This window comes from Cucurbita pepo, chromosome 19 (assembly GCF_057944985.1).
Source record: "Cucurbita pepo subsp. pepo isolate OVF chromosome 19, ASM5794498v1, whole genome shotgun sequence".
NCBI lineage: Eukaryota > Viridiplantae > Streptophyta > Magnoliopsida > Cucurbitales > Cucurbitaceae > Cucurbita > Cucurbita pepo.
Window position 1 is genome coordinate 12,960,376 of NC_141816.1, and position 17,228 is coordinate 12,977,603.

Sequence of the window (17,228 nt, forward strand, 5' to 3'; positions counted from 1 at the left end):
AAGGTTTTCGTGAAGTTAGGAAGGGGTGAGGGTATCCATTGTGGAAAATAATAATAATAATAATAATAATATTGGGGAATGGAAGCTAATTAAAGTTAATGCTTTGGTTAGTTGAAACTTGGAAGGCCAATTAAGCCGCAACCAAAGGGGTTGGTTGCTTGAGCTCCTCCCGCGTCATGCCCTGCTGAGGTCTCCCTCCCTCAACGGCTGAAAACCAACGATTCCTCTTCCTCTTCTTCTTCGTCTTCGTCTTCGTCTTCTTCTTCTTCTTCTGCTTCTTCTTCTGCACGATTCAGAGACAGAAACATATGTGTTGGTTATGTGGTTGGTCAGAGTTATTTGTTGTTCCTATTTTGTTTGTGGGGATCGTTTCCCATTCCGTTGGTGGATCCTTAATTTAGGCTTACGCTTTCAGCCTGTGCCACTGATTGCCATTTTATAACCCTCAAAATGGTGTTTCTCTCCTCATTCCATTCCCATTACCAACATCTCATTCCCATTACCAACATCTCATTCCCATTACCAACATCTCATTCCCATTACCAACATCTCAAACATCTCATTCCCATTCCCCACTCTCCTCGTATCTTCTTTTTACCTCTTCTGGATTGGTTTCGCATATTTCCCTCCCAACCCAAAATTCATAGTAATCATAATAATCATAATAATAGTAATACTAATTCCCTCGCCCCACCTTCTTCTTCACCTCGTCCTTCCATGAGGTGTTGATTATTCATTTGCCCATCCTCCACCCTTCCCTTCCCTTCCCCTCCCTTCCCTCCCCCACTCATGGCTTCTTCGCAGGTCGAGTTTTCTTCCTCCTCCTCGCCCTTCCGCTGCGTGCACAGAAGAGACCGTAACCGCCGAGACGCCAATGTCGCTGCCACCCATGCTGCTCGTTTTCGCAGCAACCTCAAGAGTTTGGTCATGGATCGCCTCAACGATTGCATTTCAATCACCCCAAATCAAAATCACAATCCCGCTCCCAGCCGATGTGCTGCCAAACAGCTTCAACGAGCCTTATCTACCATTGCCTCTCAACACACTTCCGCAAAAGCCCCACAGACACCAACGCCTCCTGCTCCTCCTGAAACGGACGAGGGAACCTCTAAACTTGGAGCATCTTCTCTGGTTCAGATATGGGAGAAGAGGCTAAATGTTTCCTCCAACGTCAGTTTGAATGCGAACACAAACGCCAACAGCAAGCAAGCTGTGGAATTAGAGAATACCACGGATACGGAGCAAGCGTGCTCTGTGGGAGCAGCAGGGGATTTCGAGGACGAGAGTTTCGATGCAGGGCCCGTGAGCGAGGACGGCTTTGCAGATTGGCATTCCAGCAGAACAACGTCCAGTTCTCCACCCTCTTCCAGGCAAAGCCATAGTTCGGACGCTGGAGAAAGCGAGAAGGTGCGCGTGGTTGATATCATCAGGAGATTGACACTCACGGCTGCGAAACCTACCCATCCATCTTGTGTCGAAGACAACGATCACTCGAATGAATCCTCCTCGCGTTCCGCTCTGATTCTCAGAGAGCGAGTAGAGCGCAAATGCCTTTCTCGTATATTACGCTCTCCCCGGATCAGAGGACGCCAGGCCTTCGCCGATTTACTATTGCAAATCCAGCGGGACAGGCAAAAGGAGCTCGACACGTTGGTAGAGCGTCGAGCCGTTTCTAAATTCCCCCAACGTGGTCGCATCCAGGTCCAATTTCTCTCTTTCTTTTTAATCACTTTCTTATCTTATCTGATCTTCATGGATCACTGTTCTACATTACATCTTATCGAACTATTCTTATAAATTGAATGACTGCATCGAGCGAATCACGCATTTGTAAAATATATTTTACTACATCACCTAACTATTATTGTATTGGGTTGTGAGATGCTGCAGTCGCTACTTCGGCTTAAAATCCTGAAACGTGGAATGGCATTGGAAGATGAGCAACAACACCCAAATCTTGCAATAATTCCCCGAGAGAATCGTAGATCTTCTACCATCATGCATCTCAGGTATAATCAATCAATTGACAACTTGTGATTTAATTATATTTGCAATTGCAATGCCTATGCCTTAGGATTTTGGCTTCAAGCAGGGAGAAATTTAGTGGAGTTGGTGCAAGAAGCTCGCTTGCCGAGATGCTAAACGATAACGATGACCATAAAACCCAATCAGATAGAGATACCCATCCCGTCGATATTAGTGATAACCAGCAGGTGGTTGCCAATGCCATAGATAGCAGCATAGACACAGTACGTGTCAATCCAATTCATACCGTCGGTACTAATGATAACGATAACGATAACCAGCAGATCGTTGCCAATGCCATCACAGATAGCAGCATAGACACAGTACGTGACAATCCAACTCATGCCGTTGATACTAACGATAACGATAACCAGCAGGTCGTTGCCAAGGCCATAGATAGCAGCATAGACACAGTACGTGACAACCCAATTCCTGGAGATGACAAGGAGAAAATTGAAGAACAAGGACGTGAACAAGAACTTGATCCTCCAACTTCGGAGGCCACATGGCAAGATACCCCTGATTTGAATTTGGATTCACCAGATTCAATCAGTGGACCGGAAGATAGAGAAGAGACTTATGAGAGAACCAGATACGATTGGTTTACTGATATTTCTCGCCCTCGAAGTTATTGGGAAGGCCGCAGGCAAACTTGGTATCAAGAAATGCTCGATTCTAACTCTGCCAACGATGAAATACGTCAACTTATTAAACGGTATACCACTTCTTTACTCGTTTCCCAAGTTGACTAGTTAATTAGCATTTGATCCTGTTACCCAATGCAGCCTGTTATTTTTTATGGGAGTCGAGCTGCAATAGCAAGTTCCCCTTGTTTTGTTGAGGGATAACTCGAATTTGCATCTGTTCAGATGGCTTTAGTTATATATGAATGTTCCCCTCTGCAAGCAATGAAGTTCCAAAATTGAATTGTGGATGCAGGAAAACTGTATCCAATTGTTTATCGAGTGGCTTCCGTGAAAGAATGGATAAGCTAATGGTGTCTCGATTAGAGCGGCGAACTCGGCAACACGAAGAATATGATGAGGTCAACGAGGAGGATAATGTGGCAGAAGAAGAGCTGTGGTGTTTCTCAGAAGGACGCACTCAACCAAAGAGCAGTGATAACGAAGAAGAAGATGAAAGAAGCTTGATTAGCGGTCAATATCCTGAAGGGGGTGATTATTTGGATCAATCTGTATCGCCTTTGCAATTGGCATCGCCGTCAATGGTGAGCTCATTGAGCTACCAGGATAACGAGATGGGTGAAGATTCCCATAGAGGCGCATCCAGTTCCTCACCCCAACGTTTTCCACCTCAATTTTCCTCCAACAACCAACGCTCTTCCCGCGTCTCAACAACCCATCATCCTTCCATTGTAAGCGGCTCCCCCCAAGCCTAATCCTGCTTTTACTTGATTGGTATGTTAGGCTGACAATTGTAAATTTGTAATGGCGAAGGAAATGGAAGTGATATGCGATTTAAGAGGGCATATGGAGCAATTGTACCGGGAGATGTCGGAACTGAGAAAATCAATAAAATGTTGCATGGACATGCAACTCATGCTGCAGCAGTCAATCAAGCATGAAGCAGCGGCAGGTAAGCCCACCTTTGTCATAGTTTTTAGCGTATGCTTGGCTTGAATTCTTCTAACGGAATAGGCATAGCAGGAGGAGGGAGGAAACCCAGTAAAGAGAGATCGTCAAGAAAGCGCAAATGTTGTATTTGCTACAATATGCAGATTGACTCACTGCTGTATAGGTAACTTACCCAAGTTTTGATTATATATTACATAAGATTTTGATGATATTAGAGGAAAAACTGTGTGAAGAAGTGGAAAATGATGGGTTTTGCAGATGTGGGCACATGTGTTGCTGTGTGAAATGTGCAAAGGAATTGCAATGGCGAGGGGGAAAGTGTCCAGTTTGCGGAGCTCCGATAGAGGACGTCGTGCGGGCCTCTTTTACTGCACATTCATAGGAAGGATTAGCAGCTTTCGATGAACGAGTTCTTGCTTCAGAGGACCGTCTTCATTCTTCATCATTTTATTTTTTTTTATTTTTTTTCTTCTCGCCAACCACCGCTTCCCCTGTGCATGCATTATCATTTATCACTGCTCTCTGCGACTACCTTCAACCCAACAACAAACCCTTCTCTTTTTTTCTCTTTTTTTCCTTTTTTTCCTTTTTTTTTTTTTTTTTCTCTCATCTCTTTTGGGTTTTGTTCTTTTCTTTATCCAAAATGCACATACCATCTTGTATGCTTTGTAACTAGTCCTTTTGTATTTTATCTTCTACTTGTGAATATTGTACTGTGTGTAAGTTATTTGGAGGAGAAATATTGTAATACGATACCGTTTCAGTGTTTGTTTGTTTTTAATTATACTTATAATGATATTGTAGATAGGTTTGTGTGAAACTTTCGCCCAATTAATCAAGATGAGTAAATTTTAAGATTATAGGTACAAAAAACGTGTAGGTTATTATTTTGTTTAGTATAACAAATGTACAATGAATTACAATAATTTTTAATGTTTCAAGGAACCTAAAGGACCTAATTGATAAAAATCAAATTGGGAAGGAACTAAAAATACTATATATAATAAAGTGTGCATGGTTGACCCAACAACCCTAATGATCATTAAAATTCAGTTTGGTAGTATTCATATTATAAGAAAGAAGGTAGATACAATTTTGGTAAAAACAAATAAATATTGGGTTTTTGTAAAATAAAAGAATCATATAGATATATATTTTTTAATTAAGTTTGAATAGAGTATAGACACCGAAATAAAATAACTCAAACTCCTTAAACTAAAATGGTAGGTTATAGTTAATAGTTTGTATAAAGTTGAGAATAAAAGTAGGTGAAGTAGATGGACGTGAACAACTCCCTTCTTAAATTATCTTTATTAACAATTATGTACTGGAAAATGTGCTGTTCCTTAACTCTTATGTCAAAACTCCACCCATCTCACTTGTTCCATTATACAATTAATTATCGTGTTAAGGAGAAAATATTCATTTATCTTCTCCATGAATTTATATGAAGGGACAAAATAAGAAGTAGAATGAAAGTGAAGCATGTTTGAATATGGTGAAAAACTAAGATCGAATTGAATTAAATTATATCCTATTGTGTTATAATAATAATAAAAGTTTGAAAGGTTGGACTGTTAATGATTAGCCAGTGTACAGGCCTTATTTTTAATTATTGTTTGTTTGAAACAGAGGCTGTATTGTTTATTGATTCATTTAAATATATTGTATTGTTTTTAGTAATAAATTTTAAATAAAAGTTGTATTTTAAAAGCAATATGACAGATGTGATTATTTAGAAAAGTATTTGTAAGAACGTGGTACAGTTTCAGAGAAATGGGGAGATGTAGAGAAACATGAAGGATATTTGAAATGCGTTGGGGGTAATTTGTATAAGAAACGGAAGTGAAAGGTAAATAGAATTTTGGAGCACCGACGAGGCGGATCAATCCCGTGGCGGCATGTAGTGGGAAAATGAGAGAGGGGCACGCGTTAAGTAGAGGTTCCTCTGCCGCTTCGGATTTACAGCACAAGGTTGGGTGTGGGGAGGGGGGGGGGGGGGGGGAGGGGGGGGGGGGGGGGGGGGGGGCCAATTCCGAACTGGATGACATTGACGCCCACCCTTAACATCTCGCCACCGAATCATTCTATTCCCAATTTTGCACCTCACACCCTCCATCTCTTATACTATTTTCTTTTAGGTCCTCCTCTGACCTTTACCATTTACCATTTACCATTTACCATTTACCATTTACCATTTACCCTTGACCCTTTACTTTTGATCCTTCACCATTTACTGAAGAAGATGAGCATGATGGTGACGGTAAAGGAAAGAGTGGGAGGGCTTGATTGTTCCATGGAAAAGGAAAGGGTTAAGGCGAAATTAATGAAATGAAGGGTAATTAGTAAATGACCTCTGAGCACTAAATTCCATTGCCAGCCTCACCTGCCTTTTTCTTTTCTCCCCTTCTTACTTTTCAACGCGCACTCTTTCTCTCTCTAGCGGCGTCAATCAGTAAATACAAAGTAAAGGAGACGGAAGGGCTCTTTCCTTCTTCCTCTCAAACCCACAAAAACAGAACATCACAATTATTAATAAGATCCCAACCCCAACCCCATCCCCATCCCCACCCCCGTTGCCAACCCAACCCTTCCTCTTCTTTCCTTCTCTCTCCCGTCTGCTTTCACCTTTACAGATCACATATTCAGGAGCATCGCAGCGAACCTTCTTCCCTAAAAACTCCAACCCCAACCCCAACTGGCCTCTGCTTCCCATCACAACCTCAGATTCCCTGACTTCTCTCTCTCTCTCTCTCTCTCTCTCTCTCTCTCTTTCTCCTACCATGGCGAAAGACCGAGAAAAGAGGATGTATGTCGGAGTTTTTTTTAGCTATGCTGCGGAACTCAAGCTTTTTCTTTCCGCTCTCCTCCTTCTCTGTGCTCTCGCTACTCTCCTCCAGTTCCTTCCTTCTCGTTTCACGCTCTCTATCGCAGATCTCCGTTCCTGCTCTGCCGCCCAAGATTCCCCTCCCCTTCCTCCTCCTCCTCCTTCTACTCTATCAGCAACACTCCGTTCTTCTGTACCCCCTCCAACTCTCATCCCCTCCCCTCCAACAGATCAGCTGCTTCCCAATGGCGTTCTCCGCCGCGCTTTTCACCCTTACGGTTCTGCTGCTTATAACTTCATTACTATGGGTGCCTACAGAGGCGGCCTCCACAACTTTGCCATTGTTGGTTTAGCCTCCAAGCCTCTTCACGTCTTTGGGCGTCCCACTTTCCAATGCCAGTGGATTCCTCGCCTCCACCCGTCTAATCCCATCAACGCCTCCGCCTTCAAGATCCTTCCCGACTGGGGCTACGGTCGCGTTTACACCGTCGTCGTCGTCAATTGCACTTTCTCTCACCCTGTTAATGCCGACAACCAGGGTGGAAAATTGGTTCTCTATGCCTCCACTTCCGGTGGCGGCGACCGCGACATCAACCTTACCGACACGATTGAGGTTCTAACAGAAACCCCCGGTGGAATGAACGCTTCCCTTTTCACATCGAAGCCCAAATACGACTATCTCTACTGTGGGTCGTCTCTGTATGGGAACTTGAGCCCCCAGAGAGTGAGAGAGTGGTTGGCATACCATATCAGGCTATTCGGGGCCAGATCCCACTTTGTAATACATGATGCGGGCGGGGTTCATGATGAGGTGCTGGAAGTTTTAAAGCCATGGATGGAATTGGGTTATGTGACGTTGCAGGACATCAGGGAGGAGGAGAGGTTCGATGGATACTATCACAACCAATTCATGGTGGTGAATGACTGTTTGCATCGGTACAAGTTTATGGCTAAGTGGATGTTCTTCTTCGACGTGGATGAGTTCATCTTCGTGCCGCCGAAGAACACCATAAAATCAGTTCTGGATTCGCTTTCAGAGTACTCCCAGTTTACAATTGAGCAGATGCCGATGAACAGCAAGACGTGTCTGACAGAGGATGCGGGGAGAACCTACAGGTACGAATTAGTGATTAATTAATTATAGTTAAGGAATTGAATAATGAATAGTGTGGTTGCATTGGGTGGCAGGAAGTGGGGGTTTGAGAAGCTGGTATACAAGGATGTGAAAAGGGTAATAAGGAGGGACAGGAAGTACGCAGTGCAGCCGCGGATGGTGTATGCGACGGGGGTGCACATGTCGGAGAACGTAGCCGGGAAGTCCACACACAAGACGGACAGGATCATAAAATACTTCCATTACCATGGCACCATTGCGCAGAGGAGGGAGCCCTGCCGCTCCCTTTCCAATCAAACCCAGCTTACTCTCGACAACAACCCCCATGTGTTGGACACCACCATGCGCCTCGTCGCCCCCGCCGTCAAGAGATTCGAGCTCAAAATGATCGGTACCAGGTTACAGGCCACGCGCCAATAATTAGTTCTCATTTCGTTCTTTCTTCACAGCAACTCTTGGTTTTTTTCATAGAACTAAAAATATATGTTTGGGGGCAGGAGGAGGATTAGAAGGGTGGGGGCATTGGTTGTAATTATTTTGTTTACTTTTTTTTTTTTTTTTTTTGGTGCTTAAATTAAAATTTTACATCACAAATAAAAACAGAAATTATGAAGCCACATTCAATTGTGTGTAGTATAGAGAAAGAGGAGATGGGTGATGTCGGCATCCCACCCAAACAAAAGGGGAAGGAAGGGGTCTGTAATGCGTTTCAATTATGTTTAGTTTTGGTCCATAAAGATGGGATTGTTTAATCATCCTCTTAATTTTAGTCATAAAAAAGTAGACGAGAGTTTTGGGTTTCGAATAATTACAACCAGAATGGGTTATTAAATAACGAGTAAGCTAATTAAATAATATGCGAATGTCTTTTCTACTGCTTTCATAATTGGGTATTGCTCTGCCGCTTCGAGTTCAAGGAATCCGAGGTTCAACTTTCTCTCTGGGTTTATTATAATAATAATAATTCTGTGTGTTTCCCATTCCCAGCCTTTTTTTTTTTTTTTTTTTTTTTTTTTTTCTCTTTTACTAAATCTATTTTGGAACTATTTTTAAATAATATAAAATTTAGGAAACTGAATAATGGTGTAGTAAAGGAACAGTAAACTAATAATAATAATATTATTAATAATAATGTAGCATGGGGGCTAGAAGAGTAAGAGGGTTGAATTATTGTTGGGACAGCGTCAAATTGGGCGGTGGTGTCCTTTGAGTAACAAACTTTGATTTGAAGATTTTGAAAAGGAAATGAAATTGATTATTAGTGGTGGGGGAAAGTGAGAAGGGTTGGTGCGATGAAATGACTAGTTATGGTGAGTACATACTTGAGTTGAGCTTGAGTCGTAGAGTGTGATTTTAATCGCGCCATCTGCGTTTACCAGTAGCTTTCCGGCGTTAGTTGCGTCCAGATAACCTCCCAAAAAACATTTGAAACTTGGAGAGATACTTTTCAAAAATACATACTTCTCAATAATTTTTTTATACCATAAAATTGAAATCTCACAAAACCGAAATGCATCTAAATATAAAATTCATGAACAAAAATAAAAAAAAAAATTTAACTACGAATTAATTTGTAGAGTAATAAGAAAATAGAGCCCATGGGCCTTTGTAGAGTAATAAGAAAATAGAGCCCATGGGCCTTTGTAGAGTAATAAGAAAATAGAGCCCATGGGCCTTTGTAGAGTAATAAGAAAATAGAGCCCATGGGCCTTTGTAGAGTATTAAGAAAATAGAGCCCATGGGCCTTTGTAGAGTATTAAGAAAATAGAGCCCATGGGCCATTGCAGCTCAACCCGGCAAGGCATAGCCCAGAACCCGTGGAGCCTTGGTCATCCACTTGGTTTTGGCGGGAAACTGCGACATTTCGGCGCCAAACTACTTGACTGCAACCCCAAACAAACATTTGCCCTTATTTTCCACTCACAATCCTTCATCCCATCTTTCTCCAGCGACACACTGGTGAAGATATGGAGAGCCATGGAGCTGGTAGTTATTTCGTGGATGAGAAGTCTGTTCTTGTCGAAAACATTTTCTTCGACTTCCTCAAGAGGTGAGATGCTTCTTTCTTTCATTTCATCTTTTCAATCCCCCTTCCCTTCCCTTCCCCTCCCCTCACCAACGATTGCATTTCTGTTCAGTTTTCGCCTCGTTGGGAACTCTGGAGACCCTTACTACGAGTCAGAGATAGAAGCTATGATGGCTGGCGAATCTAACACCATGTTCATTGATTTCGCTCACCTTATGCGCTCCAATGATCTTCTCCACGTAGCAATCGCCGACGAATATCTCAGGTCTTACTTTGCTTTTCAATTTCTTTTTTTTTTTTTTTTTTTTTTTCTTTTGCCCCTCAAACCTCTAATCTTCCAGACGGTCTCGTAATATCACATTGTATGATTGCCTTCTTCCTTGAATCGACAGGTTTGAACCATACCTCAAGAACGCTTGCAAGCGATTCGTAATGGAGCATAATCCTTCTTTCATCGCTGACGATAACCCCTTCAAGGACATAAATGTCGCTTTCTTCAACATTCCCGTTTCTAAAAGGTACCTCATGTGCCCTTGTCTTAGTTTCACTTTCCATAAAAGAAAAAGGAAAATCTGTGAATGTTCTGGTATAGCTTCACCCCCTGCATATAGCTCATCAAACCTTAGCTAAGCAATACATCTCTATACTCGACGAGCATCCTGGAAGCCTTGTTAAAACGTCACTGTTTGATTTTGATGGCATCTTTCTCCCAAACTATAGGTTGAGAGAATTGACCACTGCAGAAATTGGGAAATTAGTATCCGTGACAGGAGTGGTGACGCGGACAAGCGAGGTCCGACCAGAGCTTCTACAGGGGACCTTCAAGTGCTTAGAATGTGGGAATGTTATTAAGAACGTCGAACAACAATTTAAGTACACGGAGGTCTGTGTTACAAGTCAATAGATTTTTATTCTTTTCACGTCACAGTTCGCAATTCATAAGATATCTCAAATATTTTCACGTAGCACTTTGATAAATCTTGGTAGATGTTTATTGACCATTCTTTGTTTGAATTATAGCCAACAATATGCATGAACCCAACCTGTTCGAATAGAACAAAGTGGGCATTACTTCGGCAAGAGAGTAAATTTGCTGATTGGCAGAGGGTGCGAATGCAAGAGACTTCAAAGGAGATACCGGCTGGCTCTCTTCCACGATCTTTGGATGTAATTCTCCGCCATGAAATGGTCGAACGTGCTAGGGCTGGAGACACGTAAGAACAACTACCTTGGCTTTCAATTATTGTCCTTTAGTACTTCCGAGTTGTTTATAGGGTTAACTTCCAACATTCGTTGGCAAGAATCTGGTTTATGCAAGGTTGACATTCTTATGGCTCTTAAGCATGACAACTCCCAACTTTTCTGGCATCATCTTTAGTGTTCAACCCAATGGATGATTACAAAATCATGACACTGCAACTTCCGTACAGTAATTTTATTTAAGCCTTTCCTGTCATACATCGACACAGGGTCATCTTCACGGGTACAGTAGTTGTCATACCAGATATATTAGCATTAGCCTCTCCAGGAGAAAGAGCAGAATGTCGTCGGGAAGCTTCAGAGCGAAAAAATTCTGCGGTTGGACATGAAGGAATGAGGGGTCTACGAGCCCTAGGAGTGAGGGACCTGTCCTACCGCCTAGCCTTTATTGCCAATTCAGTTCAGGTTAGCCCTCGTTCCTCTCTAATTATCAATTATCAACTTCAGTCAGGATTTTTTATTGTTCAACTCTTATCATTGCTTTATTCAGGTTTTAGATGGCAGAAGGGATTTTGATATCAGAAATAGGAAAAAGGATGCGGATGAAGACAACCAACAGTTCACCGTCAGTTTTGCAATATCTAGTTTTAATTTTTTCCTGCTTGTAATACACAATAGGCATTTTACTTCAAATTTTAAATTATATAAAAACTAGTAGGATGCAGATGGCCACTTCAACTTTATTCTCAGTGATAGCTTATGCACTAAACTGACTATAATTGAAAAACATGTTGATACACTAAATCCTTAGTTTACGTTTTAGACTTTTGTGTAGATACTCCAAGAAGCTTATAGATAGTTTAGTTTGTGTTGTATTTTATTGAACACTTAATTTGTACATAGGTCCTAGTAAAATCAAAACTAGAAGGTTTACATTTTTCCAGCATATGCTACCCAAGCTCTCCTGAATTTTGATTAATTAACAAATCCTACAGACTGAAGAGCTTGATGAAGTTCAAAGAATGAGGAATACCCCTGACTTCTTCAACAGACTTATTGATAGCATTGCACCAGCAGTCTTTGGCCATCAAGATATCAAGCGAGCAATTCTGCTAATGCTGTTAGGCGGTGTCCACAAGTTAACCCATGAAGGAATTAACCTTCGAGGTGATATCAATGTCTGTATAGTAGGAGATCCAAGTTGTGCAAAATCTCAGTTTCTTAAGTAAGTTTTTGTAATTTTTCTCCACTCTATTTTGGTTCTTAGTTTAAAATTTAAACTGTTTAACAACTCATGTAGAGTTTGAATACGGTATCAGGTATGGTTTTTTCCTTAGTAGTTGATGCTTCATAAATTTGTGTTTGGTATTTTGATATTTGGACTGAAGTGAATAGTCCATCCATCAAGTGGAGCTTTTGTAGTAGTCCATCATTTTTCAGGGTTTTATTTATTTATAATCTGGATGTCCACTCATCCGATGAACATTGTTTCAAAAATTGAAGCACGAAATGGGCCACCTCACCACAAGGGCACATGTCCTTACCATATTTAAGCCTTTTATTTTTCTCTGAAGGGAAAGGAAATATCTTGATTGTAGTTTCTCTTCGAGCAATCTCTTAAAAATCCATCTAAGATTTCATAGATAGATAGATATAATCTATGTATATGTGTATGTATGCATGTATCTATATGTATTGATTTTTATTATGTTGTGAGTTAGAGTGTTAATATTATCAAATTTACCATAGCCCGTCAGCTTAAGTTTTTTTTTTTTTTTGTTGATTAGTGATTTAACATGGTATCAAAGCAAGAGGTTTTGTGTCTGAATCCTTGTAAAGTTGTTTTCTCCTCAATTAATATTGATTTCCACTTTTACTGGGCTCTTACAGATTTTCAAGCCCACAAGTGAGGGAGAGTGTTATAGTGTTGATATAATTAAATTTACCATTGGGTTGATTGACGATTTAACAATATGCATCAAAGCAAAACTTTCTCCCTTTTCACTTTAAGTCCTCGGTGGATTGTTGTGTTTTATTGCACCTCTTGCCATAAAAACATTACACATGATACTGTTATTTGAGATCCACAACGTCTGGTATTGAGAACCCTTTTGTCACTAGACCAATCCATGTTCAGTTTTTTTTTTTTTTTTTTAATTTCTCCAAAGTGAACACTTCAAAACTCAGTAGACTAGTTCACCATATTGTATTTAAACATTTATTCTTGACTTCTTTCCACAGGTATACTTCAGGTATTGTGCCAAGATCAGTTTACACATCTGGAAAATCTTCTTCTGCTGCTGGATTAACTGCAACTGTAGCCAAAGAGCCAGAAACAGGAGAGTTTTGTATTGAGGTAGCCTTTTATTCATTATTCATCTGGAGGGCCATTCTTCCTAATGTCCAGTTTAAAATGCACCACATCCATTTCACAGTTCTGTTGCAAAAATATATATACTTTTACAACAATTCATCTTGTTGTATTGGATGTATCCGTATTTCGTGCTTATGAATCTTAGCACAGACTTACAACTAGTGCATGTATTACCATTTTGTGTAGTTCCCTTGATGCATTATAATTTTATTGCAGGCTGGTGCCTTGATGCTTGCGGACAATGGCATTTGCTGTATTGATGAATTCGACAAAATGGACATCAGGGATCAGGTAACTTGTGGCTATATTTTATTAATGCTTTGGCTCTGCATCTCATGCATTTTCTATGATAATCTGACTTGCACATGCTATTGAAGGTTGCAATTCATGAAGCTATGGAGCAGCAGACCATAAGCATAACGAAAGCCGGAATACAGGCAACACTAAATGCCAGGACGTCAATCCTTGCTGCTGCTAATCCTACAGGAGGGCGCTATGACAAATCTAAACCACTAAAGGTGAGAGTGGTTGCCATCTATCACAGAAATTTCATGAAAGGAGCACAGCTCTAGATATAAACTATTGTTCATACTTCTTATGGCTTCAGTTGGTATGAAATTGTCAACTTGGAGCTGGGATTCTCGATCAAAACTAAAATTATGCGTGGAATGTTTGAAATAGTTTCGTGATTTGATTTGAAGTCATTGTTTTCCTATCTCATTGATATGTTTTTATTCTTGTTACAGTATAATGTTGCTCTGCCTCCTGCTATTCTCTCAAGGTTTGACCTTGTGTACGTGATGATAGATGACCCAGATGATCAAACAGATTACCACATTGCACACCACATTGTGAGAGTACACCAGAAGCATGAAGACGCTCTTTCTCCTGCATTTACCACTGCTGAGTTGAAGCGTTATATTGCATATGCAAAAACTCTAAAACCTAAGGTCTTTCTTATTTTTTTAATTTAACTTTGTGCTTGTTCTTTATCCGTTGAACCTCCTCTGATAGTGTTTAAATAATGCAGTTAAGTTTAGAAGCCAGAAAAGTATTGGTGGACTCTTATGTTGCTCTTCGCAGAGGAGATACAACTCCTGGAAGTAGGGTTGCTTATCGCATGACAGTTAGGCAGCTCGAGGCATTAATAAGGCTGTCCGAAGCAATTGCACGAAGTTATTTGGAGACTTTGGTGAGTACATTTAGGGAAAATTGCTCTAGTTAGGTAATGATTTTGGAACTTTACTTCAGAACTGCTTTTACAGGTTCAATCGCGCCATGTGCGTTTAGCAGTGACCTTACTGAAAACGTCAATCATCAGGCAAGTTACCCAAAAAGCTTAGAAGATTTCCTGTCAATCCACATTTCTCTTTAAAACTTTTTGGGTGGTCTTTTCGTACTGTAATCCATTTAATCTAATTAACAACGACCTATCAGTGAGATTGACCTATCAGCTACCTTGCAGTGTGGAATCTAGCGAGATTGACCTGTCTGAATTTCAAGAAGAAACTAATGGAGGTGGAGATGGTGATAATAATGTAGACAATAGGCCTCATGAGGTTGATGCTGAACCTAGGAATGGTGCAACAGAGCCAACTTCGGGAAATGGTGGTGAGATTTTAACGATCATATTCACTGTAATCTATGCAACTTTCCTATAGATTAACCTCATTATGATGCTGCGGAAATGGATTCAGGTTCTGGCAGTCAACATGAGAAGAAGAAACTTCTCCTGAGTGATGAATATTTTCAGAGGGTTACCCAAGCCCTTGTCATGCGCCTCAGACAGCACGAAGAATCTGTGATGCAAGAAGGTACTCTATGTCCTTTCATTTCAAGATGTTAAGGGGAAGGTTTTGGATAACTCTGATATGCAAAATGGATATTCATTGGGATATTAGTCAAATTTGTCATATCCTAGATGTCCGTTGCTTTGATAATTGATTTGGGTTCTTAATTGAAATACAGATTTGAAGAATTGGCCAACAATGTGTTGTCCAGGAATATTAATTATGTTTTTACTATTATAATAAGTGTTCAAATTTCCATGTGCTTCAGGAACTGAGCTGGCGGGAATGAGGCAGAGAGATCTGATTCAATGGTATGTGGCTCAGCAGAACGAGAAGAATAGCTATAGCTCCATGGAGGAGGCAAAAAAAGAAGTTAAAACAATTAGAAGTATTATTGAGGTAAACATGTATTTGTGATATACTCGAAATCATTAATAGACATGATTTGTGCCAATAGCTCACATGACATGGCCTGTTTTTCAGAGTTTGATAGTAAGGGAAGGCCATTTGATAGTTGTAGATGACGGGAGGCCAGTAGATGGCGGGGTTGAAGGCGAACCATCGTTAATTAAGGATAACAGGATTTTAGCTGTGGCTCCCAATTATGTCGTTGATTGAAGACGTCCGCTCTTAAATCTGAGAAACCTCCAGCTTTCTTGATCTCTATCAATATTGTGGCTAATTCAGCGTACGTTGTGGAAATTGGTCTTCTAAGACCACAAGAAACTGGTCTTCCAAAGTCTATTACTGAGTATTAACAATCATTTTCGGCTGGGGGCTGTGGAGGTAAATTCTTTCGTGTTTATTTGACGAATGTAGGAGATTAGTTTTAAATATTGTAGACTTGGTTTGATATAGGTTTGGTTAAGTGCCCAATGGATACTGTTACGTTGTCATGAATCATTATAACTAACCTAAGGTTGGGGTCGTACTAGCGAGCTGCTATTTTGAAGTTATAAAATTTGAATGCACATTGGAATGGCTATAGTTTTGTACCCGAACATAAACATGAGCGTGCCATGCATCACTGGAAATTACAATTGCATCGACACTGTAATTTTATATTTGTATATTCTGTACTTTACAATTGGAGACAGACAGGAATGGTATGCAATGCGAAGGCCGTAATTCGTTCATTCCATTTTATACAAGTAGGACACGACGCCATGTACTTTCACAGCCTTTGCGTTGAGTAAATAATAACTAGCCCGCCTTGGTTTTCTAGTTCTGAAGTATTATACATTCTGATTCTCTCTCTATTGTCTCGGTTGTTATTATTATTGTTATTATTTAGGAAGACGTTCTAGCTCTTTATTATTGTTATTATTTGGGAAGATGTTCTAGCTCTACTTCTTGTTCTAGTTTTGCTTCTAGGCATCAATCAATATGGGTTATTGGAAATCTAAGATTCTTCCAAAGATCAGGAAGGGATTCTGAACATAAGCACTTTCGCTTCACACAAGTCTGCTGTGGCTGACGAGGCCATAGACTCCTTCCATCACACCAAGCTGCCTTTCTAGACTAACATATTTCTTCTCCATCCCCTCTTAAGAAAGAAAAGAATTGGAGAACAGTCTTTGTCGTTCCTCTCCCATCTGTTGATCGCGACTCCCGCCAGTCACGGTAGCCATGGATTTTAAAACAGGTGGACACATCATGGTTAGGTTGTTTGCAGTAAGTAGGAGATAGGTGAGACTTGTCTGGTCTGTTGCACTTATCGAATATTCCTTATAGACATGCCCCTTTATAAGAAAAACATGGTTCTTTGCAGGAACAACTTATTGTGAGTCATATCACAGAATTCTCCTCTTGTATGAGAGTTTAATAGGCACCATCCAACGATGGTAATGAGTTTTGAGACGGGAGACTAGGATCTACCAAGAGAACACAAGGTATCATCAATTCCAACATTTTTTTATTTTTATTTTTATTTTTATTTTTTTATTTATTTTTGGAATTGATGGGAAACATCACAAATGCGAAGTCCAAATTTGCAAGCATGTAACGTTTTAAGATTTTGCTTAAAGTTCTTGATAGATGACCTTAAGGGTTGAATTGGTTGATCGTTAGCAACACTAAACCCCAAGATAATTCCGAAGTTTCTTTGCCACATGTTCATAAGGAACCGTTGCTACAATTTTTCAGTCAATGCTCCTCATGATCCATAAACACAAGCATGGAGTCTGCAGTCCAATCATCCCATCTCCGACACGCAAACTTTATGCAAGTCTTTAATGAGAGTGTCATTACTCATGACCACACAATATCAAATGTCAA

General features: G+C 40.5%; 3 protein-coding genes across 4 annotated transcripts; all 3 read left to right on the top strand.

The window, feature by feature from the left end:
* Positions 1 to 114: 114 nt before the first annotated feature.
* LOC111781723 (uncharacterized) lies at positions 115 to 4,307 on the top strand. Its single transcript, XM_023662410.2, has 7 exons — positions 115 to 1,701; positions 1,891 to 2,009; positions 2,093 to 2,740; positions 2,965 to 3,400; positions 3,483 to 3,621; positions 3,693 to 3,783; positions 3,879 to 4,307. The coding sequence occupies exons 1-7, from the start codon at positions 790 to 792 to the stop codon at positions 4,000 to 4,002; spliced, it is 2,469 nt and encodes an 822-aa protein (XP_023518178.2). The 5' UTR covers positions 115 to 789; the 3' UTR covers positions 4,003 to 4,307.
* Positions 4,308 to 6,170: 1,863 nt separating this feature from the next.
* Positions 6,171 to 8,313, top strand: LOC111781529 (galactan beta-1,4-galactosyltransferase GALS3). Its single transcript, XM_023662180.2, has 2 exons — positions 6,171 to 7,563; positions 7,636 to 8,313. Exons 1-2 carry the CDS (start codon positions 6,404 to 6,406, stop codon positions 7,979 to 7,981), a joined length of 1,506 nt encoding a protein of 501 aa, XP_023517948.2. The 5' UTR covers positions 6,171 to 6,403; the 3' UTR covers positions 7,982 to 8,313.
* A 1,137-nt stretch (positions 8,314 to 9,450) lies between these two features.
* MCM6 (minichromosome maintenance (MCM2/3/5) family protein) lies at positions 9,451 to 16,021 on the top strand. 2 transcript variants are annotated; one of them, XM_023662649.2, is made up of 18 exons: positions 9,451 to 9,611; positions 9,700 to 9,852; positions 9,980 to 10,105; positions 10,308 to 10,470; positions 10,608 to 10,801; positions 11,057 to 11,252; positions 11,338 to 11,412; positions 11,783 to 12,012; positions 13,029 to 13,143; positions 13,378 to 13,452; positions 13,539 to 13,679; positions 13,908 to 14,111; positions 14,192 to 14,353; positions 14,427 to 14,482; positions 14,627 to 14,772; positions 14,859 to 14,975; positions 15,220 to 15,350; positions 15,435 to 16,021. In XM_023662649.2, the coding sequence occupies exons 1-18, from the start codon at positions 9,529 to 9,531 to the stop codon at positions 15,567 to 15,569; spliced, it is 2,502 nt and encodes an 833-aa protein (XP_023518417.2). In that variant the 5' UTR covers positions 9,451 to 9,528; the 3' UTR covers positions 15,570 to 16,021. The 2 variants fall into 2 exon arrangements, with proteins under 2 accessions (XP_023518417.2, XP_023518418.2); XM_023662650.2 differs by having other exon boundaries at positions 14,627 to 14,769.
* Positions 16,022 to 17,228: the final 1,207 nt, after the last annotated feature.

Excerpts from the sequence above, each read along its gene's own strand:
- LOC111781723 (XM_023662410.2), top strand. The coding sequence starts at position 790 with ATGGCTTCTTCGCAGGTCGAGTTTTCTTCCTCCTCCTCGCCCTTCCGC. Across the intron at positions 3,401-3,482 it reads CAACCCATCATCCTTCCATT|GAAATGGAAGTGATATGCGA; the intron begins GTAAGCGGCTCC and ends GTAATGGCGAAG. Across the intron at positions 3,622-3,692 it reads CAAGCATGAAGCAGCGGCAG|GAGGAGGGAGGAAACCCAGT; the intron begins GTAAGCCCACCT and ends TAGGCATAGCAG.
- LOC111781529 (XM_023662180.2), top strand. The coding sequence starts at position 6,404 with ATGGCGAAAGACCGAGAAAAGAGGATGTATGTCGGAGTTTTTTTTAGC. Across the intron at positions 7,564-7,635 it reads GATGCGGGGAGAACCTACAG|GAAGTGGGGGTTTGAGAAGC; the intron begins GTACGAATTAGT and ends ATTGGGTGGCAG.
- MCM6 (XM_023662649.2), top strand. The coding sequence starts at position 9,529 with ATGGAGAGCCATGGAGCTGGTAGTTATTTCGTGGATGAGAAGTCTGTT. Across the intron at positions 11,253-11,337 it reads TTATTGCCAATTCAGTTCAG|GTTTTAGATGGCAGAAGGGA; the intron begins GTTAGCCCTCGT and ends TGCTTTATTCAG. Across the intron at positions 14,112-14,191 it reads CAAAAACTCTAAAACCTAAG|TTAAGTTTAGAAGCCAGAAA; the intron begins GTCTTTCTTATT and ends TAAATAATGCAG.